The sequence below is a fragment of the Balaenoptera borealis genome (genome assembly GCF_965194805.1).
Source record: "Balaenoptera borealis genome assembly, chromosome: X".
NCBI classification, from domain to species: domain Eukaryota; kingdom Metazoa; phylum Chordata; class Mammalia; order Artiodactyla; family Balaenopteridae; genus Balaenoptera; species Balaenoptera borealis.
Genome location: NC_138881.1, coordinates 16718514 through 16746447, shown reverse-complemented (window position 1 = coordinate 16746447; position 27934 = coordinate 16718514). Strand labels below are relative to the sequence as shown.

The 27934-nt window shown below is 43.3% G+C and overlaps 1 protein-coding gene and 1 long non-coding RNA gene across 9 annotated transcripts in view; one reads left to right on the top strand and one right to left on the bottom strand.

Moving 5' to 3' along the window:
- The window catches only part of LOC309620021, a 601726-nt gene that overhangs the window by 11075 nt on the left and 562717 nt on the right, over nucleotides 1–27934 (bottom strand). The window lies entirely within an intron of this gene.
- The window catches only part of SH3KBP1 (SH3 domain containing kinase binding protein 1), a 337377-nt gene that overhangs the window by 219452 nt on the left and 89991 nt on the right, over nucleotides 1–27934 (top strand). For all 8 annotated transcript variants that reach the window (XM_082375630.1, XM_082375635.1, XM_082375631.1 and 5 more), the window contains 2 exons: nucleotides 12132–12207; nucleotides 26930–27024. In XM_082375630.1, the coding sequence (XP_082231756.1) occupies nucleotides 12132–12207; nucleotides 26930–27024 (171 nt within the window). The remainder of the gene's footprint in view (nucleotides 1–12131; nucleotides 12208–26929; nucleotides 27025–27934) is intronic.

Sequence of the window (27934 nt, the reverse complement as noted above, 5' to 3'; positions counted from 1 at the left end):
TACTTGAGGGGCTTCTGGAACAGTCTTCCGGCCACTCACTGTTGGGCGCCACCTTAACCGAAGCTTTATTGACTTGAAAGCTCTGTGGGTTGTCGGCTCTGGGCCTTGTCGTTTCTCCTCTTTTCTTTGTTTTTTTCTGCCTTGCCTCCTGAGCAGCAACTATATGGCAATGGCTGTTGCTTTTCTTCCTTGATCTTTTTTCAGAATTATCACTTTCCTCTGAGCCCGTCTCTGCTGTGCGACTGTCTTGTAAAAGTTGCTTCATGCTCTCCAGTCCCCAAGCAAAGGAGTGACAGTTAACCTACTGTTTTTAAAAGATGTTGTAATTGAAACAGTCATTCTTTGTAACTAGATTCATAAAGAGGCATTATGATGATTGTTTTTATTCGGTAAAATTCAATAACAGTAGTAATGGTTAAGCACTTTATATACATTTTTTCCACTTAATCTTCTTAGCAAAATCTATGAGGTACCTATTATCTCCATTTCAGGCAAGGAAACTGAGGTCTAGAGAGGTTAAGTAACTTGCCCAGGATCACATAGCTGGTAAGTCTGATCTTAGAGGGGAATTCCTACTCAATACTAATTCCCTCTTACCACCAGATGCTGTCGTGAAAGAGGAAACAGGTTGATTTGTTCCATTGTTATATCACTCGTGCCTAGAAAATGCATTGCACACAGTACTTTCCCCATAAATCTAAATGTTTTGGTTGAATGTTGAATTTATTGTTGACTGCAGTAAATTATGAATATTTAGTACCTCTAGTGTGCAAGGCACATCAAAGAATACAGATTACCAAGACACTGCCCTTGCCCTCCTGCAGCGTTTAAAGTCCCCGTCAGTGAAACAGACACATACATAAGTAGCCATAATCACAAGGCAGAGGGTGGTGAGTGCTGTTCTCGAGATTCAAAGCAAGTTCAGTAGGAGCAGGGGGAGGTGAGAGAGAATTCCAACAGTTGGCATCTAGGATATTTTTATGGAAGGCACACAATTTGGGTTCACCCCTCATTGTTAAATGTCTTAGTAACTAGTCACTGAAGTGCCCTGAGTTCAATTTGATCTCTTTTTGAGAATCTCCATTCTTGGAGCACCTTGGGGTCATCTTTCTAGGTATTCCGCTGGACGTCTAGAAGATGTAAGTAATGTGTACCTGACCTCTGAGTGTACTTTGGAAGTCCCTGTTTTGCATAAGTACGTGATGTGAACTTGTTCTTTCTAGTAAGAATAAAATATAAAGATAATATCATTGAGTCTTTAACCTTTGATGCTGTTTTCTCTTCCGTTCTTCTATAAAATTGGGGAGTCCGGATGATTCAAAAAAGGAATAAGTGTTATTCTTTGGGAGTCTGTGGAACAGTTGATGAAAGTAAAGAATGAGTCATACAGGATTAAAGCCAGAGCTATTTAGCATTAGCCAGATTTAGAGATTGTCTTTATGGGGTCAGTAGGTTATCTTTCCTAGAAGTGTAAGGAGTGTTTCCCGTAAGACTGAGGTGAGTTTCTGGACAAAGATGGGTTTGTTCTCTAATTCACCTCATTACATGCTGTATGCACCCCCTGGTTATTTTGTGGTTGAATATTGAATAGCAGGATATCAGAGCCTCGTGAGCAATTTTTTGCCATTTTAGTCAATATTCCTACATAAAGAGAGGCTTGTAGGGAAAGAGGAGTATACCCTAAGCCTTTTTAAAAATTGTGGTAAGATATACATAACATAAAATTTACCATTTTAACCATTGTTCAGTGTACAATTCAGTGACATTAAATACGCTCACGTTGTTACGCAACCGTCACCACCATCTGTCTCTAGAACTCCTCTCATCTTGTAAAACTGAAACTCTGTACCCAACAACTTCCCATTCCTCCTGCCCCAGCCCCTGACAGTCACTATTCTACTTTGTGTCTCTGTGATTTCCACTACTCTGGGTGTCTCATATGGGAGGAATCATAAAGTATTGCCCTTTTGTGACTGGCTTATTTCACTTAGTGTAATGTCCTCAGGGTTCATCCATGCTATATACCATGTGTCCGAATTTCCTTCTTTTTTAAGGCTGGATAATATTCCATTGTATGCCCTAGCCTTTTAAGTAGCAATTTTACTTGAAAACCAAGCAACAAAGCATTGCTCCAAGTTTTACCTCTTTTCTGATTGAAACTGTTTCATTTCCTTTCCTTACTCTGAAGGAGAGAAAAGCTTCTCTGGAAATTTCTTTTGGGGAAAAGAAATTTCCCATTTTTGTCTCTAGCTTAAGACATTTTTGGAGACATATTTGACTAAACTGTTTACTTGAAATTTGTCAGATTAGAAAGATGCTTTTCCGTATGTGTCCAGAGCTTCTTATGTGCCTCTGTTTTAAAAATTGTTTTTGTTTTCAAATGGTAGATTGATTGGTGTTTTAACAGTAAGCTAACTGTTCAAAACTATCACAGGCCTACTACTTTTTTACTAATGTCACCACACCAGCATCAGGGACCTGAGAAACACATCCACTGTGATTCTTCTCATTAGGATAGATTTTCCATGATGCTTCCCTGAGCCTATTTAGCTCTTTTGCCTCTCTGGTCAGGGTCTGAACTTAATGTTCTTTGTACACCATTGGCACTTAGTACCTCTGTAGAATACATATATGTTGACTCAAGAACATAACAGAGTTTGGGTATTTTTCCATCTATATTCACACCAATTCACAGTCACTGATTTATCCCTGTCGTGATTGTGGAATATGGGCAGGTTGGCAGTCTACGTGTTTCTCCAGCCTCTCTTCCGCATCCTTAGTTTCACTGCCTCAGTTGGATCATTGCGTCAACCTCCTAGTTAATTATCTCCTTGACTTTCACATGCCCTTTCCTTCCTTCTTTATTCCTCCCAGTGCCACCAGATCATTGGTCTTAAAGTCACAAATGTGATCATGCCACACCTCTGCTAACTACCAGTTGCCTTTAAGATAAAGCACAAACGGTAACATTGGCTTCCATTTACCTTGCTGGCCTCCTGGCCCAAGCAGCTCTTCCTCCCTTCACCCCACCTACAGGATCCCCCCTTCCATTGGCCCCGTTCTGTGCTGCGAAGCCCCCATTCCCTGCTTACATTCTCACCTTTGCTCCTGCTTTTCTTTAGCTCGAATACTCTCTCTACCATTTTCTACCTGGCAAATTCCTACTAATCCTTCAGAATTTAACCCAAGCTGCATCATTGCTGTGAGGCTTATTTCCCCATGTAGACTTGTTAATGGCTCCTCTTTTCTTTTCTATGCACACTTTTATTGTAGTGTTTATCCCTTGGACTGTGATGCCTTGTTGGTTAATCTGTCTCCACTGCTAAATTTTGAACTCATTTGAGATCCAGGACTCTGCCCATCTCATCTTTGTATATGCAGCTTCCAGCATAGATCATGGCTCATAGTAGTTCTAAAAAAGAATGCTGAATAAATGAATGAGTGAGTGAGTGAGTGAAAGAAAGGAAGGAAGGAAGGGAAGGGAAGAAGGAAGGGAGGGAGGGAGGGACGGAGGAAGAGTGATTGAGGCAAGGCTTCACTTTAAATGCAGAAAGGAAAACTGAATAAACGTGGCTTTGCCCTCAAGTATCTCATACACAGAAAAATGTCATGATCAAATGTGGGCTGCATGTCAGTAGAAAACATTTAGCTAGCTGGACTTTAGTTGCACCTTAAAGGTGAGATGGGATTCAAATATACTGGAGGAGAAGGTGCCATCCCAGGTAAGGGGAATAGCCTGGACTGTGTTGGGATTGAGTAAGTCAAAATATTGTAGAGCTGGAAAGGATCTTTGTATGTTAATTGAATTCATACAACTATTTTATTAGAAAGTTAGGACTTGGTCCGTGTATATACAGCCAGTTTCATGTTAAAGCACTGGATGAACAGAACTCAAACTGGCCCCATGATATTCCCTGCTCCCATACCATCCTTCTCTCTTCCTTACCCACACTCTTCTTAAATTCTCCAAATGCATCTAAAAGGAAGGCATTATTAATCAAAAGATAAAACTAATCCTCTGGTAGAAGAAAGGCTTGAGATTTCCTTTTATCTGTCGTAACAGCAGAAAATAGTCTTTTGAAAGCGTACTGGCGAACTGTGTTTTGCCGAAGTAGTATATGAAATGGAAATTTACTCTGGCTTGTTTATCCTCTGTGAATAAGATGATCCGACAACAAAATAGCATGCAGGCTCCTCTCTTGGGAACAGTGGGGGGAAAATAGAAACAGCATTTTCATATACTGTCAGACGTTTGGAGAGCTGCCTTCTATGATTTTAATGTTGTCTGAATGTACACCCTCCACCTCATTGAGCATTTAAGTAGGTTTTGACTCCTCCTTCAGCACTGCATTTCCCCGGCACAAGTGGAAGCCCCTACTACACCTTCAAAAAGTTACTTTGCTTTGACAAAGAGAAAATCCTATTCATCCTGTGAATGCATGCGTCGGATGGTTCTTTCCAGCTTTTTAGGGCATGGTCTCCTGAGGTATTCAAAAAGCAAACAAATGAACCAAATGATCAGATCCTGGCAGAAGTTAAAGTGCATGGTCAATTCTAGAAATTGGCTCAAATTCTTAGGTACATCTTTCTACTGAGGCACACGTGTCTCAGAGAGAGAGTGTGCATATGTGTTTAATATACAAATATAAAACAGACTTCATATATACATGTTCAGTAAAATGATAGATACTGAAGTATCTATTGGACAGAGAGAAAGAGTAAACCCTAGAAGATCTAATGGAAGCATCTAAGATGGAAGTAGGTGTCTTATAGTCAAAGTTGGCTATTCATCTTAAGAGCACAAGAGAAAGATGCCAGCCATTGAGAGATCTGCCAAGTTGCAGCAATCGGAAGTAAACCCTCGAATGTCTTCAGGGCTTTGGGAATTACATGAATAGCCATTGAGAAGCAGTATATATTCTGAGTGTTTTGAAGTAGATATGGTAAGGGGTGATGGTGGAGGGTGATTAAAAGTTGAGTCTACAGGAGAGCTAATGAAGTGGCTTGAATTGGAGAATAGGATCCTCGTCTAGAAAACTGTGGAAATAGTTCCTGTGTTAGTAACAAAGCCCATAGGCTGGGGTCAAAGAGGAAGGGATGAAGCTGAAAGCAGGGACTGGGTGGTGGGTTTGATATGGGAAGGTGCAGTAAGAGAGTAGTCAAGGGTGGGTTCCACATTGTGAGTCTAGGAGCCAGAGAGGACGAGCCAAGAGAATTTAGGAAGCAGAAGTGGTGACCTTCACCTACCTCTTCTGTGGACTGCTCGTTCTCGTGATGTGTCGATAGGTATCATAAGAAGTAGGATTTCTGTGTGGATAAGTTTAGAAAACACTGAGAAAATGTTAAGGATAAAATTAATCTGTAACTGCAGGACTTCTCAGAGCCTTTAATATGCTATTATGCAAGGATTAGACCAAGCATCCTGTGTTTCCCAAATTTACCAGATTGTGGCATTAGGTGTTTTGGTATTTAGTTGGTTGGTTGGTGGAACATCTTGGGAGTGTGTGTGTGTGTGTGTGTATGTACACACATACCTGGATGATAATGACCCCTCCAAGCGAGGGTCCTTTGATCATAATAGGAACTTGAGAAAATCTGAGGGAGCAGGCTACGAAGAGTATTTGGACATCATAGGCAGACAAAGGTCCACCAGAAACATGGCTGAGACTGGATTCTTCTTTATGGCAACCAATAATTAATCGGAGGTTGGGGTCATGTGCATGAGAACAGGGGAGTAAGGCAGGGGCCAGAGAGGTCTAGGAAGACATCCTGGACAATGTGCTGTCACCAGCGATCAGGCTGGAAGAGCTGATACATGACAGTGACGAACAGTGGGGCTCCAAGAGGAGTCTGGTTTGTCAAGGAGGACAGCTCCCTTCATTTACCTGTTGTGATGTGGTAGGACGCTCATGGTAGGGCAAAGGGTGAGGGGATGGTGCCCCCAAATTCCTGGCTCCACTCAACAAACACTTCCTAACCCTTCACTTTGTGGAGATAAGAGAATAATTAACATCTAGGTCCTACCCTCAAGGAGTGCACTGTTTCGGAAGAGAAAGGAGGAGAAAAGCCGTTAAACTTCTAAGTGGAATACAGCTAACAAATACTTCTAAAGCAGCTGTGAACCTGACAAGGTCTTTAACTCTGGTTGGGCAAGGAGGTTTAATGTAACTTGAATTATCACTAACATTTCAAGACAACCAGGGAAATAAACATTATGTGAATAACTGTAAGTCTTAAGCCCAACTGCATAATCAGAAGACAACTTTTTACATTTTATCTTTTCTTATAGCCAAGTTGAAAGGAGACTTACTTATATGAAGCATACCCCTTTGGAGACGTCAGAATTAACACAGTGGTATGTGAGGTATTGCAGAGGTAACCTCTGTCCGTAGAATGGAGCTACAAATATATTTTTTCTTTCACTGGACCATGCATTTGATTTTTAGAATTTGGAGTTGTATTTTACTCTGGCATATCTTCTGTCGATAGCAAGTCGTTTAAGCTGGGCCAACCAAAGGCGGGTGAATTGACAATTGCTAATGTAAATTTCCCAGCGAGTAGAAAAGCCTTCCATTAGAAGTACGCAGGCACTCCATTGTATGGACACTCTTTTGTACTAGTTCTCTTCTGGCTCAGACAGGAGCTGCCTACATAAGGGGCTTCTGCCCTGCTCCTACCACTCCCTGCTGAGCACCAAGCAGACTTTTCATAATACCATCAGTCATAGATGTTCATGAAAGGAGCATGTAAGAATAAATATAAAAAGTTGGCAGTGACTTTTAATAGCAGTTTGTATAGCTCTCTGATTTGTGGTGGAAAAGGAAAGCTGAAAGGTTGTGGATATGGTCATATACAGATACTGTTTTGTTTCTCTTCTCATCGCTCTCTCCCGTAGCCTGTATCTCTCTGTTTCCTGTATATTGACCGGGATTTGGGATAACCATGCTGAATGGTTGGGCACCCCTCAAAACACCACTGTGGAGAACCCAGCAAATTGCTGTTTCAGTGTGTGCAGCGATGTTCAGCGTCCTCTTGCCTTTCCATCTGCTTCGCTGTCTCACATCGAATGGGTATTTAACAAATCTGTACTGAACAGAAAGGGAAGATACTGTCAGATACTAATGTAGTCAAAGTCGTGCCTTCGAAGAGCCATCCTTTATCTTGTATTTTACCAGCTTTTTGAAAAGTCATGTCTTGTGTTTGGCTTTGTGTAAGCACTTGAGTAATGTCTCCGTATAGCTTCTCAGAAGATCACCCTCTTCTAGAATAGGCGTCAGAAAGCCTGGTCTACCAACAGGGGGGCTTCACCAACTGCTAGGATGCAAGGAGCTCTCTCGCTCCTCCCCCACCCAGCGAACCTGGTTGCCTTTGTGCTTTCAGAGTTTTCTGTAGTATTATTTGAGAAGAGACTTTCAGAGATAGGACGTAAACTTTCTTCTCCTTAACATTGTCCTATAACTGGAAACTTTTTTACACTCAAAGGAGCTTGCATCTGAATTAGAATAAAGTCAGAGGCGTGATTTTGCACTTGGTTTGAGCAGGATCCTGGTCTCACACTCCAGCAGTTGTGAAGAGAAACAGATATATTAGTCATTAGGGAACTGGATTCCACTGGAGTCCAATCCAGTGATTGTCTTTCCTACAAGCATTAGTTTCTTCATTTTGACACAGAAAAGAAAAAAAATTACTAGCTCTACTAACTGAAATCATATGTGGGTTGTCTGTCCTGGGGCTGTGTTATCAGATCTTACAGAGCTAGGAGTATATATGATGCCCCTACTGTACACAAAACCCCCCAAAACTTTACTTAGTACTTTTGTCAAGAGAGCTAACAGCAGGGGGACTTCTGGTATTACATATTCAAAGGGAAGAATTTTTTGAATTATTAATTTTTAAAAATCAGGTTTTAAATGGAGATTAGGGTGTGACAGGAGAGACAAAAGTTGACACCAACTTGGTGATTACTGTGTGTTGAAGTGGGTTGATAGTAATAGTCTGTAGAGCTTTCAGCTCCATAGATTTCATACATACATTTCATACATTTCAGCTCCATATGTACATCCACTCCCAGATCAAGCAGCAGCCTCTGAGTTGGGGGGCAGTCAGAGCAGAGTATCGCGGGTGTGGGTCCTAGGAAGTCTTTAGCCACGGCATGGAGTAGAAGAGGACATGTTGGGCTGAGCTATGGAGCAGAGCCCAAGAGTCCCTCCATCGAAGGCATGCGGTAAAATGGGCCTGTTTGCAGATCTCTTAGGAGGTGAAGGAGCTGCGTCTTGAGCAGCGTCAACACAACCCCTAAGTGTGTGGCCCGTGCTTGTCCTGGATAACACCTTCTTTGTGACACCCAGGAAGGCAGGAACTCTGAGCTCTGCCAAGGAAGCCGCAAGTGGAGATCCCGAATGCTCTTCCATAGCCTCTGCAAGCTTAGCGTCCTTCTTTACTGCCTGCAAGGTGGATGAGAGATGCATGGATGTGATTCCCCAGTGTGTCCGTCCACGTAGGCCTGCACTGCGGCTGCCCTTCAGCTGTGTAGGACCTATGTGTGTACGGGAACTTGGCATTGCTCTCGTGATGCATGCCCTTTAAAAGCTGGGGTTTCTCTTCACATTTAGCCCAATGGACCAAACATGTTTTCAGAGGTAGGGGAAGCTGGAAGCCTGGTGAGAACGCAGTAATTCACGACCTTTGTCTTTGTTCTTATATTTAGAGGAAGGGCAAGGGATAGAGCTTCTCAAATGGGGTGTTTGGCAAGGGGTGGGGTGTTTGGGGTGGGTGCAGTGAGGAAGGAGCACCGTAGGCTATTAGTGGGCAGGAGCTAGTGTTGCCAGCTGCCCTGTAGTGTGTGAGAGTCTTCTCCAACGAAGAAATGTCCCACCCCAAATGCCAGTAAAGGGAAGCACCACAGAGGAGCAGCAGGGCTTGGCTGTCCCTGAAGGTCGACACAGTCATGGGGATCTGCCCACTTGGCCTTCACGGCAGTCTGAGCCCAGAGAGGCTAGATACAGTCTTCCATTTTTGGTTCAAAGCGGTCTTACCGTCCATTCATCCATCTGTCCATCCATCCATCCATCCATCCATCCTTTCATCCTTTCAGTACTCCTTCAGTGAAGGGTCTCATGGCCACCTATGCTCCCCCTCCTTCTCCCTCAGTGATATTGTCACATTGTCTGCTCTACTAAGCTTCATTGCCTCTCTGAACCGACTTATTCAGTAGCAATGACAAGTTCTTATGCCAGTGAGAATAGAGAAGGGGGAAGGCATTTAGTGGAAGGAGGTAGAGGAGAGAGGAAGAAGAGTGAAAAAGATGTTTTATAATTTGTCTAGGTATGAGAATAGGCGCCCGAGTTGTTAATCCCAGAAAAGGGATTTGGTTAATGCTAACGGAATCCCTCCTACATCTAGGTTGGTGGTTCTCAAACTTGAACGTGCACCAGGATCCCCTGGAGGGTGTGTTCAGACAGAAGCTGCTGGGCACCATCCCCGGAGTTTCCGATTGAGAACGGCCGGGGCAGGGCCGGGGAATTTGACTTCCTAACAGAGTTCCCAGGTGAGGCTAGTGCCGCAGGTCTGGGAACCATACTTCTCTAGGTCTGGGTCCTAGAGAAGAGAGGGACACCTGAACAGCTCTCATCTCTGGGACGCCTGGAAGACCAGGCTGAGAAGGGAGGAACTGGCCTTACTCTAGACCTTCCTCAAGGCCCATGAGGAAGAAGAAGGGAGTTAAGGTCTAGCATCCCCAGAAGATGAGTGCAATATCAGCTTCACTGCCCCCCCCCCGATGCTGGGATCCACGCAGAGACCAGTGTGCTATATTTTCTGAAATAGCAAGAAAAAAAATAATAGAGTAAGCTTTGCTTTCTTATGTCTTTCTGCTCAGAAGTAAGTATATTTAGCTGGTGGCCTTTCTTGATGTCTGTTAGCTTGGACGCACTGGTAAACCAGGACATCAGAGATGGAGGGCAACACTTCCTTTTGTTACCAAGTAAGGGGGTGTCGTAACAATACACAACCTGTGAAAGTTTCTCTAAAGGAAGGCATCTGGCTTAAGGCCCAAACCGTTGGATGTCTGATTTTTTTTCAGGAACGGCAGCAAAGTCAGGATTGGACGTAGTGCTTACCGCTGTGTTTTCCTGATTTCCTCTCCCTACTGTCAGCAATAAGTAAAGGATTAATCGTTTTTGTTTTCTTCTTCCTAATGTGTTAACAGCAGCGATGCTTTATTCTGGTCCACAAAAGGGAAAAACAAAGAGAGTGATGGAGATGCTGTTGGAAGTGCGAGCAGGGATGCGAATGACACTATGAGTGCATCTGTTTTTACTGTCAATTCCTGATTTTTCAAGATGATTCTAAGAACAGTTTTTCATCAAATGTGACCTTATGGCCAAATAACAACAAGTTTTTTTCCTCCTTGATGTTTCCTCGGAATCACACAGTGTTATTAGCTTGAGTACTTAGTGGCGGTTGAGGAGCGGCATAATATTTTGGGTTTCATTTTGTATCCAATATAGAAAGCCCTGCAGCACTAAATAAAAACGTCACCGTGTAAAATGTAAAGGCTTTCTGTCGCAAATGTTTTTAAAAATTCACTAAGGGCTGAGGATTAGATTTATCTTACCCTCTTTCTGTGATTTATTCATATTTAATGTTAGTTTCAACATTTGAAGCATGAAGAACTTTTTCAAATTAAAAACTGTGGTGAATCAGTCGTATTTGAAGAAAAATTCCACCGTGCCAGTATGTCAATTATGCAGTTCATTCCCCTTCATGTGTTCAAGGAGCAGATATGTTTGGTTTTCCCAGTGGCCGAAATTCTCACTGGGGAAACTCCTCATTGTTGGGGAGATTCACGCAGCTGCCTGGTTCTGAGAGCTGTTTCCCTGGTATCAGTCGACGTTTTCCTCGGGCGTTAATCACCATCACACAAACGTGATGGCCAAGGACAGGAGTGGGGACAGACCTCACCTTTGGAACCATCATTTTGCTGCTCGTCTCGTTTTTCATTTTTGTTGCTTTGAGCCGCTGAGTTGCCTGTGTTTGGGGGAATATCTTTAGTTAGGGACAATATCCAGTCTTTTCTGTGGATGGTTCATAAATAATGGATGATAATAGAATTAGTTATGCATGAAAGGAAGAAAATGAACTCAAAACAGACTCTTTTTTTTTAAATTTATTTATTTATTAATTTATTTTTGGCTGTGTTGGGTCTACGTTTCTGTGCGAGGGCTTTCTCTAATTGCGGCAAGCGGGGGCCACTCTTCATCGTGGTGCGCGGGCCTCTCACTATCACGGCCTCTCTTGTTGCAGAGCACAGGCTCCAGACGCGCAGGCTCAGTAGTTGTGGCTCACGGGCCTAGTTGCTCCGCGGCATGTGGGATCTTCCCAGACCAGGGCTCGAACCCGTGTCCCCTGCATTGGCAGGCAGATTCTCAACCACTGCACCACCAGGGAAGCCCTCTTTTTTTTTTTAACTACTAAATAGATGCCTCGGGTCTGCAGCATTGGCCTTTTTCAAAGCCCTGGAGGGTTAAAAGGCTGGTGGGAAGGAAGGGAGCTGCCGGCCCTGCTTGTTCCACGTTTGGAGCAAGTTGGCTTTTGGATGGCTAGAAGGAGACACGACAAGGCGCAGTTGCCCTGGACACTCTGACTTCTGCCTGTCCTTCCACCTGCCCATCATCTGTCTGTCCTTCTGGCCCTCTATCCTTCCATCCCTTCCTTCTTTGTCTTTTTGTGCCTTCCCTCTTCCTACCGTTCCTTCCAAGCTGCAGACACTTTGAACACCTCCTCTGGGCCATAGATTGAGTCAGCTTCTCATAAAGTGAGTGGAAATGTCCCTGTTTTCTCTGCTGAAAGTAATCAACCTTCTAATAAGAACCAAGGAAGAATGGGAATAAGAGATACGGAGTGCCTACAAGGATAAAGCCTTTTTAACCTGGTTTTCCCACCTATCTGTCACTGAGGTCCAGGCCTAATGGAAGAATGGCAGCCAATACACAGAGCAGTACCAAAACTTAAGTATGAGGTTTTTAGGACCAGTTGGGAGCATTTCGTCATCATGATCTTGATCCTTTTTATTCCTTTGCTTGATGGAGAGAATCATCTTGATAAGTAAAGATCATCTTTTTTCCCCTTAGACTATTGGCAAGAAGTTACCTCCGACTGCAGCAACTCCAGACTCGTCAAAAACAGAAATGGACAGCAGGACAAAGGGTGAGTTTCCTTATGTATCTGTTTTATGTTTGAAAGCAGTGAAGGGATTTATCATCATTGAAACGCTTTTGAAAAATCCTTACATAATCTTAATGGCTTTTTTAAAGCACATGGGGAAAAAATGCACACAAATATGTTTCATTAGGCTCTACCAGTAGGACGGGCACAAGTTCCTCGATGGAACAAGATGCTTTTTTTAAAAAAAATTTATTTATTTATTTATATGTTTGTTTGTTTGTTTATTTATGGCTGCGTTGCTGTGCGCGGGCTTTCTTTAGTTGTGGCGAGCTGGGGCTACTCTTCATTGCGGTGCGTGGGCTTCTCATTGCAGTGGCTTCTCTTGTTGTGGAGCACGGGCTTTAGGGCGTGAGGGCTTCAGTAGTTGTGGCACACGGGCTCAGTAGTTGTGGTGCATGGGCTTAGTTGCTCCGCGGCATGTGGTATCTTCCCGGACCAGGGCTCAAACCCGTGTCTCCTGCATTGGCAGGCGGATTCTTAACCACTGCGCCACCAAGGAAGTCCAAGATGCTTTCTTGCCGTTTGTTTCTCGCCCACGCGCAGAGCCAGGGCTTATCCGTGTATACCCAGAGCAGTTTGCATAGTTCACGAGGCAGGAAGATTCTAGAGGATGGCAACTCAAGCAATTTAGGGATTCATAGGCCTTCAAGTCAGAGAGGCTTTATCTTTTAGCCTAACCACTCAACAGACATTCCCAAATCTTAACTTTCCTGCCACTCTCCTCAGCACATCTCTACTTGAATTCCTATAGTTACAAATGTCTTTCTTCCGTTGAGCCGGATATGCTCTTCCTGTAATTTTTACCCATGGGTTCTAGTCTCTGGGTCTATATTGATATTAGCCCATTTTTCTCCTAACAGTCCTTTAAGTATTTGAGGACAGTTGTCTCCCCCAAACCTTCCCACAGGTCAGTATTCCCTGTTCTAGAGTAGCCAGATAAAATACAGGATGCCCAGTTACATTTGAATTTCAGAAAAACAATGAATAATTTTTTTTTGTTTTTAGTATGTCCCATGCAATATCGGCTGTTTATCTGAAATTCAAATGTAACTGGGCATCCTGTGTTTGTATTTGCTAAATCTGGCAACTCTCCAATTCCTTTAGTCATTCTTCCAATAACTGGAACGTTCTGAACGTGCTCTAGTCAGAAATAAGTGCTTCAGTTCCTTCTAGGGATTTTAACTTTTTTTTTTCCAGCTTCAGATTTCCTTAAGAGGATAATGTGGACAGACTACTAATCTAGTTTGGAAAGCCAAAGGTTGAGAGAAGATACATCATACATATGTAACTATGATTAATATAAGAGCAAGCATAGATTTATTCTTTTTGTTGCAGAAAAATATACCAGGAACTCCTTTTGTAGTGCAAAACAGGTAGTTTTGAGAGCAAATAAGGGATACTGCCTTAGGCATTAAAAAATGAATTTATGGGACTTGCCAAGCCCGAAATGGTGGTTTCGATAAATACGTTCATGGATGTTATAGATGCAGCCGCTGGAGCTCTGTCTTAATGTTTAAGGTTCGGATGAGGTTTGCATGCCTTCAGTCTGTTAATGGTACAGTCAGACTGTGGCTAATAGGCGGGAAGCGCACTAGTCTAATGCTCTGATCCAGCAGTTCTCAAACTCGAGTGTGTCCCAGAATCGCCTGGAGAGCCGGGCCTCACCTCCAGTTTCTGAGTCAGCAGGTCTGGGGTGGGGCCTGAAGTTTTGCTTTTCTAACAAATTCCCAGGTGCTGCTGCTGCTCCTAGTCGAGGGCCCGCCCTTCAGGAAGGGTTCTGAGCTTCTAGATGTTCCCAAAGCCAAACCGGCCCCGCATTTATTCACGCGGGTTGTAGGTTTTGCGTGCTAAACCGACCTTTAGACACTAAAACCTTCAAGATTCTTGAAGCGGCCTGAAATTTTTTTTTCAAGAATTCACAGTTAAACCACTTCTGATAACACTTCCTCTTGTTGGACAGTAGCCTATCCTTCCTTCCATTCAACTGCTCATTCTGTAGTTCTGGCTGTTGACAAGTTTATAAATGATCCAGGTTATTAGGCAAGTTTGCTGGGATGGGTGGAGTGGGGGATGGGCAGGAGAAGGGGAAGACACATCAAACCTCCAAGGTGATTGGAACGGAGTCCCTAGGGCAGTCGGTCCTCGTGACATGTGACAACCAGTGGCCTCCACCAACCTCACTCTCGTTTGCGGAAATAATAATCTGAGAAACAGAGAAATTTTTTTAATGGAAAAGAGTTTCAAGAGAAGTGAAAGAGAAATTCCCTATAGGTTGTTCCTCTCTCTGCAGAGTAAATAGAACCTTGGATGACCGGTGAGTTGCTTTTGGGGGAAACTAAGCAGGGGGAACCTGAGTGTCCCTTGTAAGGTTGTGGCACCAAACAGGACAGTCTGCAGGGCATGCTTAAGTGACTAATCAATCCTCAGGCCTCAAGAACTGACCTTAGGATAAGAGCACATCCGTGATATATTTTTTTTACCCTCTGTGATGTCTGCGGGCAGGAGACTCAAGTCTTTTTTGGCAGGGTTAGGTGGTGTGGGTGGAAGGTGTTTTAGAGCAGAGCTGGCCAGTAGAAATACTATGTGAACCACATACAAGATTTTACATTTTCTGGTAGCCACATTAAAAACCAGAAAAGAAACAGGTTTAAAAAAAAAAGGAAAGAAGCAGGTGAACTTAATTTAAATATATTTTATTTAACTCAGTATATCCAAAATATTATCCCTTCAACATGTAACCCATATAAAATTATTAAATGGGATATTTTCATTCTCTTTTCATATGAGTCTTCACAATCCAGCGTGTATTTTCCACGTATGCCACATCTCAACTTGGCCTAGCCACATTTTGAGTGCCCAATAGCCACATGTGCCTAGGGGGCCACCATATTGAACAGCATAGTTCGAAAGTAATTCTGGGATCTAAGATGGGCTTCCTGGGCCTGGATTTTAACACAGTTCATCACGCTCAGCTCCCTTGAGCATGTGGGAGGATCCTGAGTCTAGCCCAAGCCTTGTTCACGCCTACAAGTATCTATTAACTACGTCCATCTCTAGATGCATCACAGAGCGGGGGTGAGTTGTTAATAAAGAGTGGTTTTACAGGGCTGGGTGGTGTGTTTTGGCTAAGAGTTAGGAAGTACAGATTCTAGGACTAGCTCTCTTATTAGCTAGCTGTGTGACCTTGGGTAGATAATTTTATTTCTCTGGCCTTGTGCTCTTCGTGGTCTGCACTGTCTGTGAAGTCCGAGGGTTGTACTAGAGTGAAGCCCTCAGGTTTCTCCCAGCATCTTCACTCTCTGATTCAATTCCGAAAGCTTTACAATTCAGAGTGAAAGCTTTCTGCATTCAAAGAATTGAACAGCCGATGGGAGAGACAAAAGGAAGATGCGAACAACTGAGTTAGGAATATGAGAAGATGTCATTTGGCAAAGATGCCATGGATATAAATATGTGTGTAAGGGGGTGGTAGGTCGGGAAGAATTATCACTGTCAGTGAAGACTTGAGAGATGTTTATTGACAGGCGTGTTTCATGGACCCAGAGTAAGAACTGCTGCAGTTTAATCTCACCCCTCACACACTCTCTGGCTTTCATTGTAAAGAGCAAATTCTGGGGTAATGGTTCTCCCATGATTTCCACGAGGCACCCTAGTTCACTAGAAAGCCCCTTCCATTTGGAACCTTTCGCTGCTTCTGGATTTTGATGCAGCACCCAAGTTCAGGTGGAAGGACAGAGAGTGCTGACCCACTTTTAGAAATGACTCGGAGCTTGGGAACAACACAGCCTCCTTCCTTCTGGATGGAAGTCACACCCGTAAAGAAACTTGCCCAGCGGTACAGAGGAGAGAAGCCCCTTCCCGCATAGCTCTCTCCTTAGCGCGCTCAAATACAAGCTCACATCACGAGTAAGTTATGATGATTCAAAAAATGTTCATGTGGATTGATATCTTCTGAGAGAAAGTGAAACTCAGCTGATCAGGATTTATTTAAACAACTAACATCATCTCCCCTCCCCCAGTGAAGCTTTTATGATACTGAAATTCATCAGAAATGTGGGCTGGGGAGCAGATTGCCGTAATTTTCATAACAAGAGGAAAACTGTTTAAGTATTCATAAATGAAGTGCTCTGAGGTATTCCCAACTCCCCACACCTGGAGTTTCCCTCTTTCTTACTACAGTTGATGCAGATGATTTGTGGCCTCGGTGGGATAGAGAAATAGCCCAGAGAAATGATTATTTAGCGTCTTCTTGAACAAACAGTTCAGTCTTAGAGATGCAGAGGACCAGTTGAGCAGGTGGGTTAGGGAAAAAATAGTCCCTGACAGAATTTGTACAAAGGCAGGTCAGGCTTCTGAATAAATGATGGCTGTGGGGCAAAGGCTAAACTTTCTCTGTTTAACCTCCCCTCACGTTATCACCAGACACTTGTACCACCTTTCTGATCACTTTGTCCCTTGACTTGCTTCTTAGGAGTTGTCCCTTGTGATGGTGACACATAGTGCCTTGTGGCTGTCATTGGTCCCTCGCGGAGGGGGCTGTGTCTTCTACCTGACATCCCCACCATCCAGTCCGGGAAAGTGCCATGGACTCAGTGGGCACTGGCAACAGTGGTGGTTGGGCAGATGGAGAATTAGAAATGGTTTCAATTTACCAGGCTCTATATCTAACAGAGTCTTGTAAAAGCAGCGTAGTAGCCACGGGTCTCCTTTCCCAAGTTCACAGTCACCGGGAAGAAAAGAACACATTTGTTGACCCTCGAGCTTATTTCGGATTTCTGGAGGGTCGGCAGTGGTTGCTCTGTGGGACTTGACAGACCCTTGTTCTTTCTAGCCACTGCCCCAGCCCAGTCAGCCCAAGAGCACCAGGGACAAACTAGTCTAGTCTGACAAAGTCAAGTTTATGGGCTCATTGCAACGAGGAGACTGCCCAGGAGGACCTGTGGAGCATCACACCAAACAAGACAAAACTCTGAGCAGTTACAGATTTGGAGGACAAATGGAAGTGAGTGAAATATAAACGAAGCAGCAGTGTTTTGATAGGCCCCAGGCAAAACAGGGCTGTGTGAGTCGGGCCACATCAGGTCTGGTCTGTGAGCTGGACCCAGGTCCTGTTTCTTTGGGAACCACCAAGTTAAGATAGACGTGCAGGGCTGTGTCCAGAACCCCTTACATGAGGCCCTGCACTTGTGTGGGGAATCAAGGCTTCTTCTCTGTGTCACAGTGACTTGTTTCTTTCAGCCAAGGGTGAAACATTTCATTCTTACTAATACAGTATAAAAAAGCAAAGTTTCTGATAGTCTGTGGTCTTAGAGGACAGAGTTTCTCAGAGAGTAAGAAAGCAGTCGTCACTCAGAGAAGGGGTTGTTAGGACCCTTTCCAGCTGTAGTGTGTGTGCTTGGGAGAAATACTATTTCCGGTTCATTTTGCAGCTGGCTCTATCTGCGTTTGTATCCGCATTTGCAGATTTTTACTTTCTCAGTCTGAGCTAATTTTTGCCTTGTCACCACATGTTTGAATAGGAGAAAAAAGGGTCGACTCCCTTATGTTGGGATTTTTCTCAGCCTTACCTGGGAACTCTTTTAATCTATTTTGCCAGGATAGGTGTTTTTTGCTCACTTATCTTCTCCAAAGCTCACTCACCCTCAGACCTGGGAATTTGGGCACATCCAATATGAAACATGTTTCCTACCCAGCCCTTTAGCGCCTCCCACACCTGTTATGTACTAAAGCCCCCAGGCTCGGTGTCTCAGGTCCCCCTCTGTCCCTAGGGTGCACCTTTCATCGAGTGCCCCCAGCACAGACCTTGCTGTCTAGATTCAGAGTGGGGGGTCCTTCTGCGAGGGTGCCCAGCCTACCCATGCTGCAGATGACCTGGATTTCAAATACAGCCCGCTTGGAGGAAAAAAGTGAACTCCCCTTCTACTCTCCTGGTGGATTTCCTTCCTCCCAAAGACTCAGCGCTTCTCCTCATCTGAGCAGGAGAAGGTGCCATTGAGACAAGCCATGATCTACTCCATACTAGAGAACAGAAAAGCTTCCCTTGCTTGTCAGATTTTGATTTCTTTAAAAACAAATTGTTTTCTCTTTTTTAAGTGAGAGAATAGAAAGTGGCATAACTCATAGCTGTAAAATAATTTGAAAGTCATATTCCCAGCAACATCCAAGACCAGAGGGGTCACAGTCAGCTTTTTCGTGGAGGAAGGCGTTTTGTGAAGACCGGAGTTGACAATGTAGTGACGAATGCATTGTGTTTTGTTTCCCTGTCTGAGTTTAGGTAGAGACCAGGCTTTCTCCACATTGGCCCTATTAACATTTGGACCAGATCATTCTTTGCTGGGGTGCTGTCCTGTGTCCATTGTAGGATGTTTAACAGCTTCCTGGCCTCTACCCACTAGATGTCAATTATACTTATTACCGCCTCCCCCCAGGTTGTGACAACCATAAATGTCTCCAGGCATTGCCAGTGTCTCCTGGGAAGCCAAGTCACGCCAGTTGCGAGCCACTGGTGTAGACTGTCGTACGCCCCAGGAGGGCACTCCTATATCTGTGCTGCCGGGCGCACACTGGGCACTCAGTTAATACTTATTGAACAGATGTATTCATCTCACCCCTCCCCGCGAGCCCTGGGTCCTGAGACTGACGCAGAGCTGCGGTTCTCACTTAAATCTCTCATACGGCACACACAGCCTCGGCACTGCCGCCACGCTGGCCCACCCTCCAGGTGCCCACGGTTGTTTTGCTCCTTCCTGGCATTGACATTTTGCTAATACCCATGGCTAGATCAGTGTGGTCCCCAGACCAGCAGCGTCAGCATCCCCTGGGGACTTGTTAGAGATGCAAATCCCCAGGCCCTGCTCCAGCCCTGTGGAATCGGAAACCCTGGGGTTTCTGTTTTTACTCGTCCTCCACCTGATGCCAATGCCCACTCAAGCATGAGGACCCCTAACCTAGACTCGTGTTTCTTAAGCATCCCTGCTGATGAGAATCCCCCGGGGTTGGGGGACGTGGTGCTGGTTTAGCTGCTGGATTCCTGGTCCCACCTCAGACCTGGGGACTGGAATCCCTAGGGAAGGGATCTGGGAAGGCATAGAAGAAACAGGTGCCCTACATCATTCCTGTCATCGGGAATGGTTGAGAAACACCCCTCCTCCTCCTCCTCCTCTGGTCAAAGTCCTAGAACATTGTCCAGGCCGGGGCCAGTGCCATTTTGCTCTTCCCAGAAGGGACCCTGAGACTCTCCTGTGGGAAGTAAAGTTTCCCCATTTCTGAATCTCTGAGGCTTGAAGCCAAACACATCACTCTCATTCTCTCCTCACTGCTGCCTAGTCCAGAGCTCTGTGTATACATGCCTTATTTCCTCTCCTTGATTATAAGCTCCCTGAGAACCAGAAAACTAGTCTTATTTAACTTATTCTCTTTTCCCCAGAACATGATAGAAGTCAACACCCTTACTGCAATTCCAAAATACAAAAAACTCCCGAAAACCAAAAGGTTTTATCACTCCTTGGGTGATAAAACTTGTCCTGGACTAATGCGCATCTAGGTATAGTCTTTATTTATCCCACTTGGGGTGACGAATCATCCATTTGCTGCAAAATTTTAATGTATTTGATGGTTGGGTGCAGCCCCAGACTCCAGCTGGGGATGTTACATATTATATGGCATGTGCAATGTATTTCCTTTCTAAAATCTGAAAAATTCTGTCCCCAGGGCTTCTGGGTAAGGGCTTATGAACCAGTAGTGTCTCAGATAATATTTGTCAGTTTAATGAAAGAATTTTCAGATTTTGATGTTGGTGAAAGTAGACACCACTGAGCTTGATGTGTTTGTTCTAGTGTCCCAAAGGAAAAGAAAATTTTCAATTCCAGGCATGACCTGGTACTTTCCATCCCTGCTGAAAGCTCTGGAAGGCTTCCTACCAGACTTTGTGACACATGGGGTTTTGATCTTCATGTCCTAAATTGAGCCCAGAGAATTGTTCTAAATTTAATGTTATTTTCTTGGTGTGTGTTTATATGTTCTCTTTGCTGATATGTTTATTCTGTTTCTTCTGCTTTTTTTTTTTTAAGGTGAGGGTATTTTCTTAAGTTTGTTTGTTTGTTTTTTGTATGAATAGATTATAAAGCCAGCTGAAGGGTGTCATCAGATGTGGTCATGTGATTTCAATTCTGTGAACAATCTTTTTTTTTTTTTAATTGTTTTATTAATTAATTAATTTATTTTTATTTTTGGCTGTGTTGGGTCTTCTTTTCTGTGCGAGGGCTTTCTCCAGTTGTGGCAAGTGGGGGCCACTCTTCATCGCGGTGCGCGGGCCTCTCACCATCGTGGCCTCTCTTGTTGCGGAGCACAGGCTCCAGACGCGCAGGCTCAGTAGTTGTGGCTCACGGGCCCAGTTGCTCCGTGGCATGTGGGATCTTCCCAGACCAGGGCTCGAACCCGTGCCCCCTGCATTAGCAAGCAGATTCTCAACCACTGCGCCACCAGGGAAGCCCCAACAATCTTTTTTTAATCTCATGTAAATTTCTAGAAATTTAGAGATTGACATAATGGGTTTTTTGGGTTTTGTTTTTTTGGGGTTTTTTTTGGAGGTAGTGTGAATTATGAGTGGACTTCTTGGCGTATCTTAAAATTGGAATGCCAATCATCACTTAGTAAGGGGCTCTTGATTGGGAACTGGGCAAGAGATTCAGGGTCCTTGACCCTTCTGATATTGTACACCACATTTTCTCTGTACCTTTGAATGTGTCTATGTTTTTGTTTTCCTTTTTCTGGAAAGACAGAGTCATTGCTTTTTTATCAGATTCTTAAGGGACTCTAAGACAAAAAAGCTTAAGAACTGACTTAAGGTTTCAGTCTTATGCTAATTTATTAGTATTTTTAAATCTTTCTAAAGAAAAAATAGAGGCAAAATCATCTTAATTACTGAATAAATTGTGCCTTTATTTCTTTATGTGTGTGTGTGTATTCATTCCTATTTGATCTTGGACTAATTAAATCCATCTAATGAATGATGAATAGATGGAAAATGCCTGCCTCCAAAAATTAACTTCAGTCCTTTCCTCTCTATCTCTGTCTGCTATTCATTTAAAATTTATAATCTTCCCATGTTCAAAAAGGATTTGGAATTATACTCTTCTTTCAAGACATATCAAATGCCTCCTCTTTTGTGATCTCTCTCCTGCATGCAGTCTTGCCTTTCTCTGAAGCACCATGACAATATTCAGTCATAGTGAGCTGATGCTTATTCGTGTACTTGTCTTTTCTTACTGTCGTTCTTCTCCCCTCGCCTTTCTCCAGGCATTAGGTTGTCACTTCCGTACGAGGGTGGGAGGGCGTGGTTGGACTGACCTGTATGTCACAGGCCCAGGAACTGACAATATCTTTTTCATGGTGGTGACTCAATAAATGTTTGAATTAAAGTAGGCAACATCTTCGTTCCATATACTACAAAGTTAAAATCGTATTTTCAGAGTTCATAAACTTTTTTGTATTTGAATTTTTTTTTTGAGTATCTTAAAACCATTGGAACATCCAAACCAACATAATGTTCTTATTTTCCAGTACTGCTGAATTAGGGCCCGAATGCCTCAGAAGTAAAAACAAATTCTTATTTTCAAATATATCATAATAACTTAAAATGTGAGACGAAGGGTTGCCATATTTGGTCAGGAATGTTCTGAGTTACGGTGCTCATGACTAGAGCTGTGAACTGTCAGAGCTGGCAAGGACGTAGGTATAGCCCAGTGTGCTCCTTGACGCCTCCAGCATTTCACTGGGATGTTTCTGGGGACCTGGGTGGGAGATGGACCAGCCCCACTCTCTAATTTAACCAGACAGCTCTGTTTTTAGTTATTTTATACTGGAGTTCTGGAATAAGTTTAACTTTGCTGAAAGTGTCCTGCTAAAGTTAACCAAACTCTCCTCTTGGCGCTCCTTGGCCGGCCTCACTTTTACACGTGAGGACATGAGGTCCAGAGCTACGGTGTGATTGCCTCAGGTTGTGTGCTTGGGAAAGACCAGGGGGGACCAAACCCAGTCTTGACTATCCTGACTTCTAGCCCAGAATCTTCTCTTCCTACTTTGCTATCCCACAGATTTTCCTCTACTTTTTAGGTGTTGCTAGAGGATGATCAAGAAACATTGAGTGGGAGCTGTGTCAGGTTCTGGGGATACAAAGAGGGGCGAGGTATGGTATGGGAACCTGCTTTGCAGAGAGAGGTAGTTGATGGTAGCCACTGGCACCTTTATCTCCTCCTTTTATCTAAAATTGGTGCTTTATAGATAGTTTTGTGTCTAAGGCCTCACATATAAAACAGCAGAGCTACATGGTGGAAGTGTTCTAAAACTGGGTTATGGTGATGGCCACACAAGTATATAAATGTATTAAAACTCTTCAAACTGTACAACTAAAATATGTGAATTTTATAGTATATAAATCATACATCATTAAAGCTGTTTTTTTAAAAAGACAGAGGGACACCTACCCTCCTTTAGCTTATAGGAAAACTGTGGGCATAAAACAAAATGGCCCCGTGAAACATTTTAAAGGCATGTTGGCACTTTCTTGTAAATGTTTTCTATGTTGGTTACAAGTCAATTCCATAGTCATTTACGAACCTCCTACTAGGAGACCAGGTCTTAAGGTAGCAAGGGAAGAGTTGGGGGAAAAGGCAATGACAAAGATACATTGCAAGAAGGTTTGGTGGGGGAGGCAGATTATAGTGAAGTGTTTCAGAGGAGGTTACTGGAAGTGTCCTCTTTCTTCTACTGAGTTCCTTCATGTCAGGGAACCTTCTGCTTTGAGTGATAAATACCTACCTGACCACAAAGTAATGATAAGCAATAGAGCTATATATTAAGTCAGATAACAGGAGATCCAGAGACAGGTGCCCTGAAGTTGGTTAATTCAACAGACATCTCAACGATGTCAGGACTTAGGGTCACCTCCTCTTTGATTTTTTTGGCTTTCCTTTCATGGGTGAAATGTGGCTGCAACAGCACCAAATTGTGTACTATCTTCCAACAAGGATGAAACAGTGTTAAAAGCAAAAAGGTAGGGGCAACTATTTTCCTCGTGTATCTTTTTTTATCTGGGAACAAAATCTAACCGCCCCCCACCAGCACATTTCCTCTCACGTCTCATTGGCTGGAAGTGGATCACATGCTCACCCCTCAACCAATCACCAACAAAGGGGAGAGAAATTAATATTATTTGCCTAAGAAGACCTAAATTTGCCCTTTCTCCAAAGAAGACATACAGATGGCCAACAGGCACATGAAAAGATGCTCAGTATCACTAATTATTAGAGAAATGCAAATCAAAACTACAATGAGGTATCACCTCACACCAGTCAGAATGGCCATCATTAAAAAGCCTGCAAATAATAAATGCTGGAGAGGGTGCAGAGAAAAGGGAACCCTCCTACACTGTTGGTGGGAATGTAAATTGGTGCAGCCACTATGGAGAACAGTATGGGGGTTCCTTAAAACACTAAAAGTAGAGTTACCGTATGATCCTGCAATCTCACTCTTGGGCATATATCAGAAGAAAACTCTTAATTCGAAAAGATACATGTGCCCCAATGTTCATAGCAGCACTATTTACAATAGCCAAGACATGGAAACAACCTAAGTGTCCATCGACAGAGGAATGGATAAAGAAGATGTGGTACATATATATACATATATACAATGGAATATTACTCAGCCATAAAAGGGATGAAATAATGCCATTTGCAGCAACATGGATGGACCTAGAGATTGTCATATTAAGTGAAGTAAGTGAGACAAAGACAAATATGATATCACCTATATGTGGAATCTAAAAAATGGTACAAATGAACTTATTTACAAAACAGAAATAGACTCACAGACATAGAAAACAAACTTATGGTTGCGAAAGGGGATGGTGGGGGGTGGGGGAGATAAATTGGGAGTTTGGGATTAACATATACACCCTACTACATAGATAATCAACAAGGGCCTACTGTATAGCACAGGGAACTATGTTCAATATCTTGTAATAACCTATATGGGAAAAGAATCTGAAAAAGAATGTGTGTGTGTGTGTGTGTGTGTACCTGAATCACTTTGCTGTCTACCTGAAACTACCATAACATTGTAAATTAACTATACTTCAATTTTTAAAATGATTATAAAAAATATTTGCCTAGACATACTTGAGTCATCCCTAAGGCTGTGGGAGTGTTCCCCATTCCTGAGTATAATGCCTGAGCAAATTAGGATTCTATGAACTGGGAAGGGGATGGGGAATGGTGGCTGGGAAGTTAACCAACAATGTCTACCACACTTAATTGACTTTTTTTTTAAACATCTTTATTGGAGTATAATTGCTTTACAATGGTGTGTTAGTTTCTGCTGTATAACAGAGTGAATCAGTTATACATATACATATATCCGCATATCCCCTCTGTCTTGCATCTCCCTCCCACCCTCCCTATCCCACCCCTCTAGGTGGTCACAAAGCACCGAGCTGATCTCCCTGTGCTATGTGGCTGCTTCCCGCTAGCTAGCTATTTTACATTTGGTAGTGTATATATGTCCATGCCACTCTCTCACTTCGTCCCAGCTTACCCTTCCCCCCTCCCCGTGTCCTCAAGTCCATTCTCTATGTAATTGACTTTTTTTGATGGAAAGGAATAAAAACATGACTTGTACCTCTTCTTTGTTGGCCACGGATGTCTTATCTTCTGTGTAAAACGTTTCCATGATTTTGATCCAACAAATTATTCTTAAAGCCAGGACTCTGCAGGGCAGTTCTTCAATAATACTGTATTTATTTCAGTGTTGCTGTAAGTTTTGAGGTTGGGTAGTCATATTTCACTAGCACAGTCAGTAGGAAAATTGGTAAGGAGCTGTCATTATCCAATTTAAAGATGCTTAACTTTTTCCCTCCCTTTAGAACATTTGGGCCAATTCAGAATTTGGGAGGTTTGCTGTAACGAATTTAAGAGATATGGAACTATGTGGGCTTAGGAATATATGGGCGGATTGGTATTGATGGGATTTAGAACTAGTGCCTCTTAGCATGAATTAAGGAACAAAAGGCATCAGCTTCCCAGAGTACCTAAGACAGAAGGTTTCCAGCACTAGGATAGGGGGTGTAACTGATATCTTCAAACCGTTGGACAGAAAGCAAAAGCATCTGTAAACAAAGTAAGTCCCTCTCTTTCCCTCTCCCCTTTCCTCCCTCCTCCCCTTCCTATTCTCTGTCATATCCCAACACTAGACCACAGTGTGTCTGTATTATAGACTTCTTATTGTGTTGATTTTATATATCACTCTCTTTGATTGATGTGACATTAACCATAATAAAAAGAACCCCACATTTTCGTGATAAAAATTGTACTCGGGGCACTGTAATTGATACTTATGTATATAGCTCTAGGCTGTAATCTGTCTGCAGGAATTGGCCTAATCGTTGGGCAATATTTAAGGCCATTCAAAGCCATTAGCATTGTTGACTTTGATGCACACTAATAAATACCTCTCCCGGTAGATACTAATTCTCTTGAATTTTTCTTTCCACCTTCTGTCCTGTGTCATTAAACCTGTTTTCTAAGTCTTAATTTCCCAAATACCTTACAAATGTTTTCAGTGTCTTCTAAACAGGTGCTTTTGTGTAAATAGAGAAGGTTTTAATATCAGGTAGACTTTCAGAAGCATATAATTCAGGGCATATTTGAATGGATTTTGAGTGGCCTTAGTGTTTTTCTCTGTTTGGTAAAAGCTGCTGCATTTCCTTGCTGATGAACAGTCGTAGGTTCCTGAGTAGGCAGGTTCCCACAGAGAGACCATGGGACATATTTGAAAAGTTCGCCCCCCCAACACGTGTGCGAAGAGCATTTGGTCAGTATTTGTTGGCCATTTGTGGTTGACACATGTTCACATACAACTCCATTGACATCTGGCTCTTAGGATGGACCGTAATGGAGTCTTTCTCATTGTTTTGAGTGCCATGTCAGCTTTGCAACATACAGGTACCCTGTTTCTGATTCAGTGATGTGTGGAAGAAGACAGTGAGGGCAAAACTTAAGCTTTTTGCTCTTTGTAGATTATGTCTACTTATGCATTCACCTGAAGAATATATAAAATGGTATGTAAATGCCGCAGAGCGGCTGGGCCCGCGAGCCACAACTACTGAGCCTGCGCTCTAGAGCCTGTGCTCCGCAACAAGAGAGGCCGCGACAGTGAGAGGCCTGCGTACCGCGATGAAGAGTGGCCCCCTCTCACCGCAACTAGAGAAAGCCCTCGCACAGAAACGAAGACCCAACACAGCCAAAAATAAATATAAAAATAAATTTTAAAAAAATGACCTAAAGAAGAAATACATGGCGAATATCTAAAAAAAAAAAAAAGGTATGTAAAATAAAGAGTATTCAAAAATGCACATTTATTTTCTGAGACCAAGGAAACCTTTTTTGCTTTTCTGCCTGAGAGAAGCAAAGCAGTCAATCGCTTTCATGATGTCACATGATTTTTGAGGGAAAAATGAGAATAAATATGCATGAACCAAAAATGAGCAATCTTGGGTAGTTTTCTGAGGGTGACCCTTCTTTCTTTAGGCAGTAGTTGTGTTCTCTCTGTTAAGCGTGCTTTTCTCTGAAGTTAATGTAACATCTCCTTCTGGGCCAGCTCATTAGATGAAGCATTTTAAAGGTGGTGTTTTCTTTTCTTCTTACAGCCAAGGATTACTGCAAAGTAATATTTCCATATGAGGCACAGAACGACGATGAATTGACAATCAAAGAAGGAGATATAGTCACTCTCATCAATAAGGTAAACAAAGGTTCCCTCCTGCCTTCTAAACTACGAACCGCTTTGAGGTCTTGACTGGATAGTACGCGCTTATATTTTAACCCTTGAAGCACTTAATTTTCATCATCCTGCATTCCCAAGGAAGAATCTTACATCTTTCAATCAGGCTAAGCCAAATGTAGCCAGGTAAATGAATGAACTTGAAACTCCAGTAGATTCCATTTGCCTTGGAGCCGGCTGCAGATGTGCGCGGCCCTGGCTGTTAGTTCCAGGAGGGCTAACCCGGAAGGTGGAAGGCGGCCTGCTTGGTCAGAGAGCCCGCCCTCCGCAGCGGCCCTGGCTGCAAAGCTCTGTGCCATGAGGTATCCAAGGAGGGGCTTTCAAAAGGCAAGGTCATACCTCACAGGCAGAAAAGGCTTAAAGAATGTTTACTGTACAGATCAAAGACAGGTAGCGTGCCTGAGAGAATTTTACCCATCTTGCTGAGGCTGAGAAGCTCGGATGATTTTATTATCACTACAGGCAGCGATTTTAGACTACATCTGTGTGAAGTGACACAGCTTAACAGGGCCTGGACCATGTGCTGTGTATGCTTTCATGCAGTGGTACTCACCAAGTGGGTGGTTGAAAGATCCATTATTTAAGTAATTCCTGGAATATATGGCCTTTTCTCTGAAGTATAGGGTTTTTGTGATGGTTGAATACGACGAAAAGCTGAGCAGTCTTTAGGATGTATAAGGTGCTTTTAGTCTTGTATCCAGGTAAGTGGCAAGCAATGTGGAATTCCCTTAGCACGGGCAGGCGTGACTGGGGGATCATGTGGCTGCCTGGGTTCATGCGGGGCTGGACAGCATTGGCAGGGTGGAGGGTGCAGGGAAAGGGGAGAGAGAACAGGGGCTTAGGGTGGGAGGCAGGCCCTGGGTCCTGCTGT